At 34.5% G+C, this 20,003-nt stretch overlaps 1 protein-coding gene and 1 long non-coding RNA gene across 3 annotated transcripts in view; both read left to right on the top strand.

The window, feature by feature from the left end:
• Window positions 1-19,496, top strand: part of PSMD14 (proteasome 26S subunit, non-ATPase 14) — a 48,977-nt gene extending 29,481 nt beyond the window's left edge. For both annotated transcript variants that reach the window (XM_056348515.1, XM_056348516.1), the window contains 5 exons: window positions 9,600-9,707; window positions 13,050-13,124; window positions 15,422-15,547; window positions 16,802-16,864; window positions 19,075-19,496. In XM_056348515.1, the coding sequence (XP_056204490.1) occupies window positions 9,600-9,707; window positions 13,050-13,124; window positions 15,422-15,547; window positions 16,802-16,864; window positions 19,075-19,173 (471 nt within the window). In that variant the 3' untranslated portion in view covers window positions 19,174-19,496. The remainder of the gene's footprint in view (window positions 1-9,599; window positions 9,708-13,049; window positions 13,125-15,421; window positions 15,548-16,801; window positions 16,865-19,074) is intronic.
• Window positions 16,871-17,824, top strand: LOC130153560 (uncharacterized). The gene is made up of 2 exons (XR_008823457.1): window positions 16,871-17,041; window positions 17,136-17,824. It is a non-coding gene; the product is annotated as an uncharacterized LOC130153560 (long non-coding RNA).
• Window positions 19,497-20,003: the final 507 nt, after the last annotated feature.

Below are 20,003 nucleotides of genomic sequence, written 5' to 3'. Positions count from 1 at the left end.
CATCTTGTAAGTTTATTACTTAGTAATAAACCTTTCTTTTACCCCCTCCAGTTTTCCAGTCTGTGCAATGGGAGTTGTAATATACATTTAGACTAGTCCACGGAAGCAGTAATTTCATTAAAGATCTGGAATAAAGCTAAATATTGACATTTCATATTTATTTCCAACATATATTTTGAAATGGCTCCACAGAGAACTGTATACCTTTGCCAAATGTTAAAAATAAAATTTTTTTTGGACCTTAACTTAGCAGCTGTTCCTCACCTCTTAAGGAAAAGATAACTACACTAAACCCATTGTAACATAGTATCTTTAACTTCACAAGCATTAACTTGCTGTGTTGCACTCGTATATATTAAATCAAGGAAAAAATGCTGTTTTCCTTTTTGACTTGTTCTAAACTTTAAATTTTTATTATAATAAATTCACCATTTAAAATGGTGTTTCTGAGGCAGTTCATTGGTTTCCCTTGATTAATAATTGGATATATATAATAAGGATCAGTAAAATATCCAAAATTGTCAGAAGTCCATTTTGTACATCTTAGAAGTTTGTTGGTGCCTGTGGTGTTTAGTAGGATATGTAGCAAAATCTCTTATTCATTCACACAGCAAAATTTCATGTTGTTATATCATAATTCTTCCTAGCATGGCACTGTCAGAAGTATTTGTAGGAAGATCTGTTGGTTTATGACAAAAATCTTTTGTTTTCATTGTTTGCTGAGAAAAAGACTTGTCTTTGCAATAACTTTTTATAAATTCTACTTTGCATGTTAATCACTTCCTGACAGATAAAAACAAATACGATATGCATCCTAATCTTGTGCTTAAACCATATCCCGCCACCTTCATGAAGGAGGTTTTTGCTATGGTATTATATTCTTATCTTAATCTGATTCAAAGAGTACAAGGAGGAAAAAAACATGTTCATTCGAGTAGCCAGGTAAGTCAAAAAAATTCCAGTTGTAAATGGCCTCAGGAGATCGCCTAGTTCAACTGTGTGCAGAGCACAGCGTCAGCATTGGGTTCAGACCAGCTTGCTTAGGGTTTTGTCCACTTGAGTCTTGAGATGCAACAACCTCATGGGCATTCCTGTTCCAATACTTTATTATTCTTGCCGGTTGGTTGACGGTTATTTTTTTCCTCTTGTGTACAGTCAGCAGCTCCCCATTTCATTTAATTACTCCTGCCACATACATCATTGAAGAACTTTGTTCTGTGGTCCAAGTAACCTTTTCTGGAATTGGAAGGTTTGATACTTCAAAGAGTAGCCAGAATGAGGGCTTGTAGTCTAAAACCATTTTGTTCAAGCAGTTTCTTTTCAGTGGAAGTCGTAAATTGCTTTCTTGTGTTCGATTTATGAAATCTTTAGAATTTTATTCTAAAAGAAGTAACAAATGTGGTGAACTTTATCATTTGTTCTTTTACTCGTTTTTAAAGTGTGGGGAAAAAAATCTTAATCATGTTCTTAGAAGTCCCAAAGAGAAGCAGTTATACCAGGCGGCCTCAAACTTTTTAAACAGGGGGCCGGCACACAGATGCAGTGGCAGGCAGTCATCTGCGGCTGCTCGGTTTCCCCCCGCAACCCCCAGTGGGGGGTTCTGTGAATACCGGGGGACGGATTGAGGACCCTGGGGGGCCGTATCCGGCCTGTGGGCTGTAGTTTGAGGACCCCTGAGTTATACTGTATGTTTGGGGGTGGGTGGGCTGGGGTAAATACTATTTGTCCTAAAATAGCTATTATCTGGAGACAGAGAGAGAGAAAGATGCTGGTATTATCCTCCTTGTACAAATAGAGAGCTGAGCTGAGTTGCTGCTGAAGTTATATAGCAGGGTTGTGTCTGTCCAAAGCCAAGGTCATCCTGAGCAAGGTGAAAGTCTCAAAGTCCTTTTGAGCTGTTAACAAAGAAAAATAGTTATTTTTAAATGTTCACATTTCTATTTAGAATGATAAAGCATTCTACACCTGTCATTAAAGTGTGGTGGCTCAAATACTATACTTTGTAATTTTGTAGTATTCCAGCATGTTTTTAATTCTTATTTTGCTAATGAGATTTTGTCCATTTTTCATAATGGACAAAATGTATGTAGGCATAGGACAATATGATACTGCAAAATTAATGGATCATATAGTTGAACAGAGCTTTGTTTTTCATTTGCTGGATGACCTGTTCTGGTGACCTCTTCCATAAAACACTCCTCTTCCTCTTTTTTTTTTTTGCCTGCTGGTATTCTAAATCTTGGTGACAACCTGTGTGTAATTAGATATTTATATGAGTAATATGGTTTTGTTAATACCTGATTTCAGGTTTTAACTCTTCAGAGAAATAGATGGCATTTTGTTGAGTGCTGATCATGAGAATAGTGATTTGCAAATAGTTTTGATCTCATCTGCTGCTTCTGCATTCTAATTTAGATTAAATTTTCTATACATACACTGAGTCTAGTGACTTACGTGGAGAAAGACAGCTGAACTCCTTTTCTGAGACAGTTTTTGTATTGCAAATCTTTCCAACTTATCAAGACAAATGTGGATGTGGATGGGTTTATGACTTGGTAATTACGTGATAGTTTAAAAGAGTGAAGCCAAAAGCAGACAGAGATTTAACAGTTACCCTTCTGAATGTTGGAATTACCATCTAGCCTCAAAAATTTTCTTGAGATGAACATAAGTCTTACACTAGTTTTCTGAAAGATTGCATGTTTTCAGACCTCCACTCTTTTGTCAGAGTGGTATTATTTTTCCTTTGAAGCTGTCCTTTTTGCTTGTTTGTTTGAATCAACCACAGGATTTAGGAGATGGTGACTGTTTTTTAAGAAGGCAGAAAAAAAGCAATCCTTTTAAATGAGATGTGTGGAGACGCTACTGTAATGCCTGAAATTTGAAATCTAAATTAGCCCCATTAAGAATTAAGTTTGTGAGAACTTTAAGTAGATTGGAGCTATCTAACAAGATGTTCTTTATATACCCAGCTCCCCCTCCCTGCTTCATGTATTTGTCTTAATAACCTTTACCTTAATAAATCTTCTCTAGATACAAGTGAATTCAACTGTCGTTAGGGTACAGCTTGAAAGTATTAATTAAAAACAACTAAACAAAACAGTAAATTGGCTATATTGTCACTGCTGCTTTGGAGACAGGTGTTTTCATTGTGAACTGTTAGGAAGATAATATTTTACAAGAAAATGTGGTTTAAAACATGTGATACCTACAATTTTATGTCAGGATCTTTTATACCAGGAACAACTTTCATTGTTAGAACTGGCCTTGCTAACACTTTTCTATTGTAATGGGAAAAATTCTAAAATACAGGAGATAACTTCACAATGTGTAATTCTGTTTGAAATTCAAGGGTACATTTGTGTACATTTTGTATAATGTCTAGTACATTCCGATACTCTTACAGTACTGTGGTATTTCTTAACATTGACTGAACAGAGCGTTTGGTGCAGTAACCTGCATGTCAAAGACGAAAAACCCCCTAATTTGATCTGGGCAAGAACTGAGTTTTGATAGAAGCCTGATTTGGAGAATAAGAAAGTAGATGTGTTTGTGGTGGGCTTGATTACTGTTGATTCAATAAAGATTGATGTACTTTTTCCTGAAGAATCATATTTGTAAGAGATTATTGCATCTGCACTACCGTGTAGGTTACTCTGTGTTTTTAGTTCAGGATGTGTTTTTCTAAACCTAGACATAAACTACAGTTTATTGAACTGTTCTATTATTGCCAGTATATCACTGTTTTGTTTAAAACCCAGCATTTTTTAGAGTAGTTGCATATATTCAGAATAACATAATTTGTGTATTTTACTTTTTTTTAAATGGGATGACAAATCTGTTAATGCTGGCTTCTCAAATTTGTTATGCAACGTCTTTTGAACTTGCGCTGATTTAAGTGATGTATGTTTATGTACTAAACCATTTACATAGGTTACTTCAGTTCATGCCCTTCCCTTAAATAACAAAAGTTCCAAAAAGACTTTTTGTTGAAAAGTATTAAATGTTTAATTTCCTTTTTTCCATGGTAGATGTAGAATAGTCCATTTATCTTCATTAAGGCATATAGCTTTAAAACTTGTGGGTTTGCTATTTGGGAGTTATGGATGCGTGCCCTCACTTGTCAAAATAAATGTATTATGCTGTAGTTCTCTCCCCTCCCAGTATGGATATTCAAGTTGTACTGTGGATTTGACCGCAAGTAAGCAATTCTCTAAGGATAGAGAAGGAAAATGCACATACTCCTAGGAATATATTTTCTAGAGCTAAAATTGACATTTTATAAATAATTTCCATGTTGCAAACTTCAAACTCACAATCACGGCAATTCAGTGATATGCATTTGGCATGAGTCAGTTTCAGTTCTTAGTGCTTTTCATTGGAAATGGCATAAAAAGTAAGATTTCTTTGAATTTTTTATGTTGTGGGCTTGCAGGGGACAGAAGATGTTCTTCACTTGTAGTTGTCTAACCGTGCATGGCAGCATAAATAACGAAATGGTCATAAACCTGAGCTGCACTTCTCGGGTCACATGTTCCATTTCATTTTTAAAGCATCTAGAAACAAACTAAGCAGTTGATAACAGGTCAGTTGCAGGTGATAAAAGAGATTTTAGATGGGACATTACTTCTTTTTCCACACCTGGCATAACCACATTATATCCTTCACAGAGTTGTCTTTAAGCACTGGTATGTTTGTTCATAAACATATGGCATAAACAATACATCACTATTTGAATTCCAAGGACACAATACATTTTTAAAGATAGTCACCGTATGCCATAGATTCTTCACTGGAAAAAATATTGATGTTACAAATGTTTTTAATTTAAACAAAAAAGGCTGAGTTATTTCTAACTGAAGTTTACCATTAAAATATAGTGGGTTTTGCAAAACAGAACTGTTTCTTTCAGTATTGCTTATAGATTTAATATTGGAAGGATTTAAGAATAAAGTGTGTAAAGTATCCTGGACATTCTCTTAATTTTTTTGTTGATGTTTTTGTAAAAAATACCCACAGAGTTACAAAGATTGTGTTAGAAAAAGTGGTAAAAGATACAATGGCATTCACACTCTCAGAAGAAGCTAAAATAAGTCTGGCTACTAAGGATCCTACATTTTCATCAAGCCATTATTTTTACTAACTATGCAGATTATGAAAGGCCCGATTTTTATGTAGTTAGCAATTGAGGAGTCCAGTGCTTCTCTCAGATTGTGAATTACTATGAATCATATTAATTATAGCTTTTCTCAAATGTATTAAGCACACTGAAGATAATTGTAAATTTTGTTTCTAGAGATACATTATGCAGGCTCAACTGTGGGTTGTTGACCCCAGGAAAATGCTTTAAAAATGCTGTATAGTTATTGTTTTTAAGATTATTATGCTTTTTGAAGCTAAGACAGATGTACAAAAAGATGCAGTTTTTATTTTGTATTGGCAGCTTCCAAATATTTAGTATCTATTTCCAAGAGCTGCAATTAGTAAAGCATCCATGGTACTGAAATCCACACATCCCACAAGCTAATTATATTTGCAAGGTCAGATTGAATACATATTTTCAGAAAAATAAAGGGTTATATAAATGTGTCTTCTACTTGGCTGTTATATCACAGTTTGTTGATCTGGAGTATAATGTGTACAATTCACAAATTTGTCTGATAACAGAAAGTGGTGTGTGATTGTGTTTATTTTACTAACCAGTATATTCACAGCAATCACTTCCAAATATCTCTCCAGTAAAGATGTGTTAATTACAAAACAGACAAGGTCTTCTATTATATTAAAGCTACTAACAAGAAGACAGCAGGAATCACACATGTAAATAGCATCATCAACCCCTATTTTAGTCCTCTGTTTTGATCTGTGAGTTGCGCATAGACCAAAGGTGCTATTAAAGACTCAGTATATGAAATAGGCAGCATTATATGAACAAAATTTATTCAACAAGAAAACAGACCTTTAACATGAATTTAACAAGCCTGAGAAATTATAAACTCTCATATGCTGCAGATTCATGCAGTGATAATAAACAAAAAAGGAAAGTAAGAGGTTTCCTTAAGCTAGCCAAACTGCTAATGGTTTTGTTATAAGCTGTCTGCTGTTGAAATGACCTCTGAGAAGTCTGAAGACACTTATACTGGGAAAAATTAAATGGTCAGAGTGGTTAAAGAGTTGCACTATGGAAGTGCAGTCAAAAAAAATATTCTGCCTTTGTATTTCTGGAAAATAGGCCAATGCATCGACTTCTGTTTTAACTTTTTTATGTCTTTACAGAAAGAGAATTTAGCAGGAAGCTTGGAAACTAGTTTTTGCTAAACCAGTGCATACTGCATTAGGTAATTTAAGTACAATGAAAGCTTAAAATTCTGGGATGAGAAATACTGAATGCTTACAACAAAAATCTAAGTAACTGAGTGTGGGGTTTTGTGCTGCTTTTAATTAATCTTTAGAGGTTCTTTGTTCAAAATGCTGTGTCTAAAGTTTCTGTCATAGAATACGGGGTGACCATGTTGCTGTCATCTGATTGCATCATGCTGTACTTCAAAATACACAAACGTAGAGAGGAGACTTCAGCTTGTACACACCTCCAAGTGCTCACCAGGGCTTTTTATTGAATCTTACTGTGGCATAATTAACACCTACTTCACCCATTGCTCATTAGTACACTGGACATTAATGAGTCTATTTATTTTGATATAATCCTCTAAAGGAGGGACTGATTTGTGCTCGGTGTGAAAAAAGCAATTATATTTCATAGAAATGAATATGTAGGATTTATTGTTGTATTTATGTTTTTATTGCGTATTAGATCTAAATTTAGCCTCCAGGTTGTTGAGTATGTTAGTTTCTTTAAGATGGTTGCTATAGTGATGGCAGTAAATTCCTTTAATCTTAGTGTAGTTAAAGTATTTAGTTACCATTCGTCGTCACAGTGCAACTGAGATGAGAAATATGCACACGCATACTTTTTGTACCTCTCTGAGATTGTAGAAATTGCAATTTTATTCCTTTTAAAAGCATAATATTTGTGAACTTAATATTTCATACCACTTTCTATTAGATTGGTATTTGTTCCATTTAGGAAATACTTGCATTTCATTCCTTCAGGAGAACAGATAGAGAAGACATTCCTTTCCTGCACAGGTAAAGTGAAGGAAATCCTGAAACGTAAAGAAAATTAACTTCTGGTCAGAATTAAGATGGTAGAGTAATACTCAGTATCACTCAGAAATATTTTAGCAGCTAGTTCTCAATGGATAAATTTTAATGTGAAATTTATCCAAACATAACCTTGAGAATACCAACTGAAATGTTGAATTTATTATCAAAACCAAGTTTAATTGTTTTTTTATTGTGGGTTTTCTTCTTATTTTACATTACTCAAGTCCTAAAACAAATACATGCTGGACTGCCATTTGTATTTGGATAAGCTCAACATTGTATAGCAAAGTTCTGACTTAAACTTGAATCTGGAAGCATGGCTGTTCGTTATAAAGCAGCTCCTTGTGATTATAGTTACTGCCAAGTTCATGTTTCTTGCTCCTCCGGATAAATTTGTATTTGCTTGGGATTTTTTTTCTCCTTACCTAGCTAGTATCTGGAGAGCCTGTGCTGTCTAATTCTTTTGCTTTGCTTGACTTTTTAATTTATACTGCCTGTTTGTTATGGTCAGGCATTTCCAGGTGTTCATAAATCAGAGCATCTGGTTAAAATGGAATGCAGAGAGATACATAAAAAAACTTGTCACAAGTGTTTTGAGATGGGGAGAAATCTGATAGTGATAAAAAAGGAAAAAAATACAGTAATTTTGTATGTTACCACAAAGAATGTATGGATATATACAAACTATTCCCGATCTTTTTCAGAATTAAGGTTTTTTACATGCAGTTCCTTTTTTTATAGCATTAGTATCAGATGGCATGTTTCTGCATATTAAGTCTGAATTGTGTTTTGTTCCTATTATTGTTCAGAAAAAATTGTCACTGTTAACTAACTCACTTTGAGTCACAACCTAGCATTTTTAATAAAGAAGTGGGTTTTTTAACATTTTCTGCACGCAGTTTTAAGACATAACTTATGTAGATGGGTCTGGCCAGTCAACCGAGAGTCCAGGTAATGGCCCGTAGTGGCACAGAGTCACTCAACACGACTGAAATAGTTGGGTCTCAATAGTAAATACAACAGGTGATAAGTTACTAGGCTTTTTCAGTTTACACTTGGCTTGTTTTTTTTTTTGTTATAAGTACTTTCAAGTTAATTTTATGTCCACAGGAATGACCACTATGTTCATATTGTACTCCTAAGAAATTGCATATATATTTAATTATTTGTGTAAATGGAGAGGAAAATGCTAGAACGAGGTGGGAGACTGGGATGTTGCTTTCTCTTCAGCCTTTCTGTGACAGTGGTTGATTCCTTGGTTGTTCAACATAAAAGATTTGGTTCGGATCTGATTCCTCAAAATACCAAACAAGCCATATAAATGCATTTGTTGTTGTGCAATCCGTAGTGTGGAGAGGAAGAGAATAAAAATTACTAGAAAAGCTGTTAAAAGGACATTTAAACCATTTAGTTTAATAAAATAGAATAACTTCAAACATATGCAGACAAGCTGCCTGCAAAGTATGCCTGGCTCTGCTTCTGTGGATGCACGGGCTGTATGTCCACTGGTCCAAGTAAAAGACTGGGGCCTAAACGAGAAATCTTGTCTTGCAGTTATGACTCTGTAATGGTGAGTACCCAGTAAGAGTGAGTTTGAGCGTGGTGTTGGTATGTTCTCCATTCTGCTTCACCTCATATAGGTGTTGGATGGGGGCGGGGGGGGGGGAACGGGACGGGACGACACAGGTTTGTATGAGGTCGTGAAATCTTATTTCCAAACATTTTCGTAGAGAAATTTAGCACAGGAAAGACTAAAAATCGGTGACTCTTTTACTTTATTTGCAATGAAATAGCACTGAATACTACCTACCGTGTACCTTTAAATCATAAATGACCTTGGTTTTCTTTTACTCTATTTTTTACTCTTGAGCATGACACTGACAAGGACTTTTTAATCCATCAGACAGTTTATAGACCCTTTCGTAGTCACAAGAAGCAAAAAGCATCTGACTAGAAGGGAATACATGGGGCAAGTTCCTTGCTGGCTATAATTTTGTTGTCATTTCAAGTATTGTGGTAGTATAATTGATGTGACAGGACTGGGCTTTAGTCTTGGTCCCTTAGCTTGTGCTCACTTTCAGTTTTAGTCTCTCTCTGTCATTCATTTTGATGGGATAAGATTTAGGTGACAAACATATGCATACCTTTGAAGCTGAGGGTAAGCGTACATAAAAAATGTTATATGATGATATCATGTATATAAAACTTAGAGCTCCATAGAAAAGGTAGTAATTGGTGTCACCTTACAATACAAGGTAGTGTAGTGAGCTGATAGCATAGCCAGCAGGAGGCTTTTTTTTATTAATATTATAATTAAATGATTTTCTGGATAAAGGCCAAAACCAGATGAGACTTGATTGTGCCTTGTCCGCTGTTGCTTGGTGGTATTAGTTGCATTTTCTAAAAAGAATTGACTTGACATCTTGTTTTTACAGGTTGTTATTGATGCCTTCAGATTGATCAATGCTAATATGATGGTCTTGGGACACGAACCAAGACAAACAACTTCAAATCTGGGTCACTTAAACAAGCCGTCTATCCAGGTAAACCCAGTGTTGATAGTCCTGTAAATGGCAAGGTTTTGCAATCCCCAATTGCAATTTTGGGAAAGGTACCTAAACACAGTAAGCTACAAATTGTTTATTGTTCTCTCTGTAGCATGCTTCTGTATGCATTTATAATTGATGTGATTCATCAATGAGTTAGATATGTGAAGGGTTTAAAACTGAGCCCTAAATTAGCTACCTAAGTGTGAATGCATGTATAATATATACCGCAAAGGTTAAAGTACAGATTTATGGAAATACAGACTTAAAGTGACAATTGATGGCATAGTATGTGATGCAAGATAGGTACTGTTATCAGTACTGCAATTAAAAAAACGCTGCTTATTAACATATCTCCTTTCCTAAAGATAAATTGTTTTGAAGCAAATTATGGAAAAAGTTCCATCTTTATTAATAATCTTGACTTTCTACTATATGCTTATGTGAGTTCTTGCTTAATATGTAATCTAGATTTAACCTTGTATTCTGTCTCAAATAACTGATCTCTGATTTTTATATAATGCTGTAATTTGCTGAATAAAATGGTGGAGTAGGAAAGTCGATGGATAAATGTTTCATTGGCTTCAACTGTAATGTTTCTTTTGAGTATGTTGTCTTACATTTCTGTGCAAGCATTTGTGAAACAAAGGGTTCAGTTTGATCTCTGAAGCTGACTTGTGCTAGTAAAGCAAAAATGTTGGTCTTTGATGAAGCAAACCTTTATTTTGAGAAACAGCTTCTGTCCTGAAACAAGTATCCTCTGGAGTAATTAGTGCTTTTATCTGTGTCATTCTTCTGCCTCAATGTTTTTTCCTTTTTCTCTCCAGAAAACTTTTTTCCCTTACTATGTATTCTAAAAGGCATGTGTACTTGAAACTGTGAAGCCTGATTCCTGCTCTTTTGATCCATTTCTTGAACAATAAAAGTAGTATTTTCTAGATAAACATCCAAGAAAAAGACTGTATGCTAGTCATAGTAGAACTGAAATAAGGGCTAAACTTCTGCTGTAAGAGAGCTGTCCTTTGCGAGTCACTGGATCACCCTACCCCTATCTTTCAAAAGATCAGTTGTTTTTTATTACTAATGCATTGAAACCCTTTACTAGTGATAAAAATGCTAGCCAAAGAAATCTGGCAATTAAAGAGGGTCTGCTTCAGGAGGTTGTTGTGGTTTACTTTTGATTTTTTGAATCAGTAAAAACTGGAGGCTGTAACAAGGGAATATGAAATAAGCAGCTAATACTCTTGATTGGATATATAGGCAAGCCAATACTTGCATGTTTCAGGGCTTTTCTAACAGAGCTTTTCTGGACTATTTGTAATGACCTCCCTTGTAAACCTCTGTAGTATTGTTCAACTTCATTATTTTAAGATCACGGTCTACAGCATGGCATGTTTTGGCCATGGGAGGTTTGGGTTTCTGATGTTAGAGTGGGTATTTTTTGTTTGTGTTAGTTTTTTGCAAGCTGGCAGTGAGTTGTTGCAAATGTCGCTGTTAAGCTAAAAATCATAGTTTAAAATTATGCTCTGTTCTTAAAACTGAAAGGGCTCTTGCAGCATTGTTTTGCTTTTATTCTAAGCTTGTGAATAAAATTCTGACCCAGTTGAGGCTAGCAACAAACTTAATAATTGGTTTCAGCTGGGCTAGAAGCAGAACTTTAAGACATTCCTTAAAATCTCAGGAATAATAGTAGTATGTGGCTTGACTTCATTCCTTTTTTGGTGATTTTTCTTGTGTTCCCTTATCAACAGCTTTTTTTTATTTGCTCTTTGTGCATCTAATTTGTAAAGCTTGTGGGAACAAAATGCACAGAGAACAAGTTTTGCTTTTAAATTGTTTTATGGGTTTCAATTTAACCTGTTGCAGTGGCTAAATTGCAATTACTGTTCAGGTTTGAAGTGAAATGGTTGTTTACCTTTTAGATTTGTCTGCTCTTTTAAAGAGTGGCTTTGGAAGGGGAAAGGAAAGAGAGAGGATAGTGGGGGAAGGCAAAGATATTTGTCAAATTTTAGGAGCTTTAGAAAACTCCCTAAATATCTGCAACTTTAAACACAAACCCCACAACCTGATCTGCAGTCATTTTGAGTGGGGTAAGAAAATGGCAGTGGAAGCTACTTATTGCTAATAGTTTCAACCATAAATTACTTTATTGATGGTAAAACCTGTGTTCTACAATTTTAATTACAATGTGGCACAATTAATGGTTATCTTGAATGGCTGGTTCTTGTAAATGTAACCATTCAAGTAGTTTTTTATTTTTGTGTATATTTGCAGAATAAATCTGTTTGAAATGTATATATGAGAACATTTTCAGCTTTCATACAGATAATTTTGGAATTAAGTTGTATAAGATACAAATACACATTCATTCTGTGTAGCTTTAAAGAATATATTTAAACATAAATAGGTGGAATGATTAAAACAGGAAATATTTACAAGCAATTCTGCATATTTTATATATGATTTATCATATCTCATTTCCAAATGTATACATCATATGTAAACTTTTACTTGAAAAATAGACAATTTTAGTTGTGATGAGAATTTATCATAGAATTTTTCTTAACCCCACACACCCCTCAAATATTAATCCAACTCTCCTTTAAGTCATAAATGTAAACCAAAAATAATGTAATGCACATGAGCAAAAGAGAAGATGCACGCATATAGATGTCAACCTAATCTCAGTCGATCAGATTGTGACATAGAAGTTTAAGGACAAATTTGCAAAGGACGCAATTATAATGAGAAATACTTTTTTTTTTTCCATTTAAACTTAAAAAAGAAAATTAGCTTAATATCCAAGGTTGCTTTGATGCACATAGTCTAACCAATATCTGACATGTTTAATCGCTGCTTCAGCTGCTGTCTGTATTGTACCTTAGAGAATGAACTTGGGAATGGCAGCAGTGGTTGTAAATAAATAAATAGCCAACACTGGTTTTTTTAATAACATAAAAAGCCTTATATTTTAATAGAAGTGGTAAGCAAATCTATTGAGAGAGGAAGGATTTGAGAGAAATATGTTTGTGCATATGTATCGGTCAAATGTTTGCAGGCAGTTACCACTTTTTCCCATGAAAGTTGTGACTGTGTGAGAACATCTGTGGTTTAGAAATAGAAAGTATAACTGTCAGTTAATGAACACTGAAAGAGAAACAGCAACAGGTGTATTTAATTGATACTTACTTACAGTCTCTGTGTGTTTGTTTCTTTGTGTTTTTCTTTTGTTTAAGTAATGTTTTAAGATGGCTGTATTTAAATGAACTCTTCTTTTCTAATATTTCTTCGTTTCAGTGGTGGGTAATTTTTATGCAAAATTTTTCCTGAATTTTACAGGCACTAATTCATGGGCTAAACAGACATTACTATTCCATTACCATCAACTACAGGAAGAATGAACTAGAACAAAAGGTAATTGTTTTAGCTTTTGTTCAGAGGGAAAAAACCACTATACAAACTATGTAAGATTTGTGAGAATATTCTCATTTCAACTGCTGGTAATTTCGGTAGTTGTTGTAACTCTCCTGGAGTAGACAGATTCTCTTCCAGAAAGTACTTAGATGTGTACTCATGATGGTGAAACCTTCCAAACCGACATTCTAATATTCAGATGAATAGTTTGACAACATTTTTGTCCACATGTTTTATGCAAAGTCCTCATGCTGTTCTCTGCACTTAGCAGGTTTGTGCAAAGTTTCAAGTTTTCAGTGATAAAGCTGAAAGACATACACCTAGACTAGATTTTCTCAAGATGGAATTCCTGAGGCTAGAAGACCACATTTCCCAAAACGGAATTGTATAACCAAGGAATTTCAAGTTTTTATCGGCTATATCACTTTGACAGAAGGTTCTTCCAGTTGGTATGAATGGAGCTCCCCAGGACTTCACTGAATATCAGTGTCCTGCATTTACAGAAAAAATCCTGTTTCCGTTACTGACAACAAATATTGTCAGTTTCTTTGGTATCAGACTTCCTCAGTTACAAGTGAATTCTAGCTTGACAGTCTCAACCAGGAAAAACAAACAGAAGAAAAAGACTTATTTATCACCTACAGAAGTTAATTCTTGAAAAGCCATAGTCTTGTCAGTTTACCTCTGTATGTTCATGGCCTTGTTAGGATTATAAATTGATCTCAGAGTTGAAGTTTATGATGAAATGGTAATTTTGACTTCTAGAGGGCTAGAAGAAGCAATTAAAAAGAACAGTTTTGAATAATGGAAGAATGTACATGCAAATCAGGGAATTGAAAAGAATTTGTGAAATGCATAACCCTTTTTAGGATGATATCAGACTTTCAAGGCTTCACTGTTACTGAGAAAAGTAACTAATTCAGCATAAACCACCTCTCTCAGGACATGTCTGTGAAGCCTCCAGAGGTTATTGTTCCCATTCAAATATAACAGTGTGGTCAATGTAGTCTTTTCAGAAGGTCCAAGTATGTATTTTCTTTAACTGTTTTACATATGTATGTTACTGCCTTTGCAAATAGGAGAATAATCTTGACCAATTTAAGGAAACTTTCATCTGTGAGGCAGCAGCTATCTCCACACATCTTTCATAAGGCAGGTTCATATGTATCTCAAACCCCCTTCATGGTGGTGGTGATCTGTTATCTCCATCTGTACTAACAACAGTATGTGCTTCATGTATTAGATGAGGAGCCCATCACACCAAACTGTAATTTTACAATCCAGATAGCCTAGCTAAAATGTCCATATGCAGTTTGCCTACAACTCCTTCTGTCAGTAACTAAGATCTTGTTAATACAAATTATGACACAAACTTTCAACTCGGTTTGTGTGTTCCAAAGCCAGGTTTCTTTGGAAGCTGTGCATGGGATGAAATGGGCACTTTTCCTCAGGTGATAGCAATTCTGGGTTCTCAAAGATGTCTGTAGTGAATGTTTGCAAATTGAAGGCAAGCTCAAACTGTTTGCTGAAAGGGCCCTCAAGTGTGCAGAAGATCCACAAATTATACTTTCTTTATTCATGAGAATCAGGAAATTGTCTTCATAGCTATTCCTTCACTCTCAAAAATTGCATCAGAATGTCAAGTAAGAACACTTCAGATATTTCTAATACTCCCCACGTTTATCACCATCAAAACTCTGCATCACTTTATCACGTTGTTTTTAGGGCTGTTTACTTTGTACAAGGACAACCACACAAGTCATGCTTTGGTTGCTTTTGAAGTTCACTTCATCGCAACTGCGGCAGCTGCTTGCATACAGTTTAGGGTAGTCAGTGAAGCCTAAGTAACTACTTCATACATTAAATCCAAGCATTAAAATATTTTTCAGCTTCTTCAGAGACCAGAAGCTTCAACCATTCCTTACTTGACAACTAAAATATTCACCTTTCTGTTAGCTCTCTTTACAGTGCAATTGTGCATTCTTAACCCACACCAAAAAGAAAAAATTACAGAAGAAAAATCTAAATATTCCTGTCAAAGTAAATATGACCCTGATTTACATGCCTCATTTTCATATTTAGGGTTCAAGAAGTTTGACCTTTAAAAAGTTATGCAAAGTCTGTGGTCTGCTTTAGCAAAATAGTCAATTATTGTATTTTCTGTATTTAAGCATCATTAAGATCAATATTTTTTTATTACATTCTTGCTATTCTATATTGTTTTTATGTCAAAGATATCTTCATAGTATTATGAATATATTGTACAATAAATGCTCTAAAGAGGTTTTGTTTTGCAGATGTTGCTAAATTTGCATAAGAAGAGTTGGATGGAAGGTTTGACACTGCAGGACTACAGTGAACATTGCAAACTCAATGAAACAGTAGTGAAGGAGATGTTAGAATTAGCTAAGAATTATAACAAGGTATTTATATTCCGTAATGATATGTAGCTGTGTTTATAAAGTGAAGAAATCCATTACTTAATTTCAGAAGTAAGAAGTTAATTATCACAAGCTTTATTCAGGATGGCTTGTAAAGGCCTAGACTATAAGAACAGAACAATTGTTGCAGGAGCTCTTTTGGACCTGGGTGGTTATTTGATTTGTATAATCGGTTTTCAGCGAAGAGTTTCTTGGAATTTGGTTAAATTAGACACAAGTGTGGCTCTGATGGCCTTGTGGAGACTCAACTATATATCATTTCTATGTAAAGTTCCCTGTTAGTCTTCAGGTTTTGCCACATGACTTTTACCTTGGTCTGGCAAAGCATTGAATTAGTTGTTTTGCTTTGAAATGCAAGTAATCACATCAATTTTGTATTTTTACTTCGTGAAGAGAATAGAAGATTCCTGTAGATCAAAATACGTAGTTAATTGTATTATTCATTCCTTCAGTTAAGGACTACTTAACCAGTATAGTAGAAAAAACGTTATTTACCTGTATTATTCCAGTAGCTAGATAATATTTGGAATGCATTCTAGAGCCCAATTCAGTGATCTTTTAAGATAAATTATTATCGGTGTTGTAAGAAAGAAGAATCAAAGTTATTTGTACAGTTTTAATACTGGCACTTAAACTTAGAAATATTTTTTATAAATACTAGATCTCAACAGGCATTGTGAGTAGTAAGTATGTCAGTCATACTTGATGAGTGCAATTTTTTTAACTTCTTAAAGTCCTTAAAAACAAAATTCAGTATTGCCTTCTCTAGTTAAGTTAGCGGATTTACTTTATAAAACACTGTGTTTGAAGGCAACAGAAGATTATTAAAATGTATTAATATAAGTGACTTTAAACAGTATAAAAATTTGAGATGAAATCTCCAGCAGTTGAAACAGTGTAGGTAATGTTATTTTTGGTTCTGCTTTACTAGTTCAGCTGTCTTCAACTATCTTTATTGATACCGCTCAATTAAGATTTTTGCTTAAAAACAGTTTTGTGAATATAAGAAAATAAAACCATTCATGAGTATTTGCCTTGATCTTCTGCACGAACACTTAGTAATTAAAACCACGTCGGCTGAAAAGCTGAAGTACCTTTCCTTTTGACTTTCTGAAATGTGTTGCTGTTTGATTTTTTTTTTTTTTTATAAAGAGAATTTTATTTTGAGAATCTTGTGGCTTGGGGAAAAAGTAAATGAAATCTGAAACACTGACCTTTTCTGTGTTTCTTTCACAGGCTGTTGAAGAAGAAGATAAGATGACACCTGAACAGCTGGCAATAAAAAATGTTGGCAAGCAGGTGAGGTGTGATGAATTAGAGTGAGGTGGAATTATATGCTTCGTTCATTCTAAATATTAATTTTTTTACATGTGCGTAGGTGATTTTAGTTCTATCTGCAAGAGATTCTCAACACTTCAATAGTGAATTTATTTTTGTTGAAGATTGTTGTGTAAGGAACAAGGCTTTTGACTATAGGTAATCAGCAGAATATCTGCAAGTCGTGTTACACATATGTTTGTATTACATGCTGAGGAGCAGTGTTAAGATTTCGTAGTTTTCCCTTTTTCAGGTTCTTTTGTTTGTTTGTTTGGGTGTTGTTGTTGTTTTTAACTGCTTTCAAGAAGAGGCATAAAGATATCCAAGGCTGTGTCAGAGAGGCCAAAACTGTGGAGAGTTTTAAAGAACATTAATACTTGAAAAAAGGTAGGAGTGTTCTTTATACAATGGCTAAAGAGCCAGCTCACCCCTATCCTCAGTTCATGAACACACTGGCAATGCTTACCCTCCAATACACACGTATGCAAGTAAGCTGCATTGCTTTGTATTGCTGTTGAAGGAAAACAGTTTAGGACCATCGCTGAAACTGAAAACATCCACTCCTTTGCAATGTTCAGGATATGATGTCTTTATTGAAGATTCCACAAAAAACTATTTCTGTGTTTGATCTGAACATAAAGGTTGAGGAAATGGGCTTTGGTGAGTGAGAAGAGAGCAAAGCAAGTTTGTAAGAGGTTGTGCTCAAATTCAAGAAGGGCAATGGGAACAAGAAACAGCTTTAAAAATGTCCATTGTGTCCTTAAGGAACCAGTATTTACTGTATGGCTAGTAGCAGTAGAAGAATTCAAAGGATTCTGGATTGCTTTTATGTGTCAGTTTCTAGCAGCTATGTCACAACACATCTGCACTATTGTTCAGTCACTCGGGTGTTTCTGTAGCATTCAGAACAATGGACTTTATGCACACCTACACATACATAAATATATATATGAAATAAAATGTGTAAGTAGGGTTGTATTTTAAGGGTTATTGATGTCATCTCAAACAGAACTTGAGCATTACTAGTTGTTTAAATCATTACGTATACATAAAAAAAATCTATTTTGATACAGTTCTTAAAGAAAAAAACAAACCTATTTTTCCTGATAAAAATATTAAGTTTCCTTAAAATTACAAAATGGTTCAGTTAATTTCCATGTGGATTTTGCATGCAACTTACATTAAAAGCTTTGTAAACAAACAGCTGCTTAGCTTACGACAGGGATGTTACATTATTAGGTTGCATAATTTGCTAGGAACAGACGAGGATATTGGAGAACTATATGATCTTTGAAAATGAGTTCTTTAAGGACAGCTCACAGATTTTCTATTACAATTTTAGGTAAATTTAGATGGGTTCATTAGATCTTGACTAATTCTTTTTTTAAGAAGTTAAAATTCCCAGACATTGTTGTCTTCCTTATTTTTATTTCTTTACACACAAGGCTGCTATAATAATACTACAGTAAAGTTTAGAGGTGTTTTTTAAATGTGCCTGGTAATTTTGCAGTATTTGGAGTTTAACTAGTTAATCTCAATTCTGAAACTGAAGAAGTGCATAAGTATGGTTTTCAACCAGAAATAATCTTATCGTTCTATGCAAATGCTCATATTAATTGAGTAATAGTGTGTGGGGATGTGTATTTTCAGAACACTGAGTTTTTCAGAACATTTGAACACAGCGTTGTGCATTTTTTTTCTTTTCATTTTTTTAATGGGTATAACTATGCTAATTTTCTTGCAGTCAACACAACTATTCAAAGACGTTTAGATTATGCTTGAGTCTTTACAGGATTAGAACACACATTTGTACAAAGATCTGAAAACAAATTGAAATGTACCAAAACCAACATTAAAATATTGGCCTTAGTGAGATGTATAGTAAATTCCACATATTGTGTGTTGTCCTTAAAACTCACAGCTGTCATGGTTACTGTTCAGATGCTGGACAGAAATTTACTTCCTAAACCTATCCTTAACTTAACTGAGTGATAAATACAATAAAAATAAAAAGCATAAAATCTTATTCATGAAAATTCTCTCATTTGCTAGGTCTTGCTAGAATGGAAAATTTAGGAGCATTACTGGCCTGTGTTCCTTAACTTGTAGTCATCTTAAATAGATCAGAAGTGAATTAAATCCTTCAGAGAGGTGTTTCAGGTGTTTCTCTCATGGCATCCTTTGTATTTCAGGACCCTAAACGTCATTTAGAAGAGCATGTGGATGTGCTGATGACCTCAAACATTGTCCAGTGTTTAGCTGCTATGTTGGATACAGTTGTATTTAAATAACCAATTTACTGTTTGTGATGCTTTCTGTGTATATTTGTTTATTGTTTCTAATACTCACAATACAGAGACTGTTGAGGCTATATTTGATTAAGCAGAGACATCTGACTTCATTTGCAGTGTAAGTGCAGCACTATAACACCTTTCAGTCTCTAATTGTGCAGTTGCTTCAGTTTCTTTATGTCAGGGTCTTTACAGATTCCAAAGCATTCAAGAACACAATGTGGGCAAAAATGTATTACACTGTCATTTAATATTTGGGGGAAAAATCAGTAGTACATATATATTTTGATTGTTGCAACATAATAAAAATACATTTACAAACATGTCTTAAGTTCTGGAAGGTCTTTTTTGAGAAAGGACGGTGGGAATTAACAGTGCAGGAAGAGTGCTGGTAAAGGTTTATTTCTAGCCACTGTAAAACTGCTGAGATATTAATTGCTAGGACAGCGAAAACTAATGAAATATGGCTCCCATTGGTTATCAGATACTCTCACTGAGATTAAAAATGAAAAATAAAATAAGAAATTGTAGTAGCGCTGAGTTCTGAGGATGCACAAAAAACAAAATGCTGAAAATTCCTCTGCCAGCTCTCTTTCAATACTATTCAGACCCTAATATCCACAGAAGACAATTGACCTTAAGAAAATGAATTCAGTTATGCTGATAACTGAATCACACAACTCACACAAGTGGTGTCATAAATAGCACTATTCTGAGAATAAGCGTTAAAGTGACAGAGGCTGTTCTAGGTTATATGAACCCTCCCTCCTGCGAAGGAGAACGTACACGAGATGTCCATATATATAAATACATGGAAAGAGTCCCAACTG

Source organism: Falco biarmicus, chromosome 8 (genome assembly GCF_023638135.1).
Source record: "Falco biarmicus isolate bFalBia1 chromosome 8, bFalBia1.pri, whole genome shotgun sequence".
NCBI lineage: Eukaryota > Metazoa > Chordata > Aves > Falconiformes > Falconidae > Falco > Falco biarmicus.
This window is presented reverse-complemented; position numbering and strand designations above follow the sequence as displayed.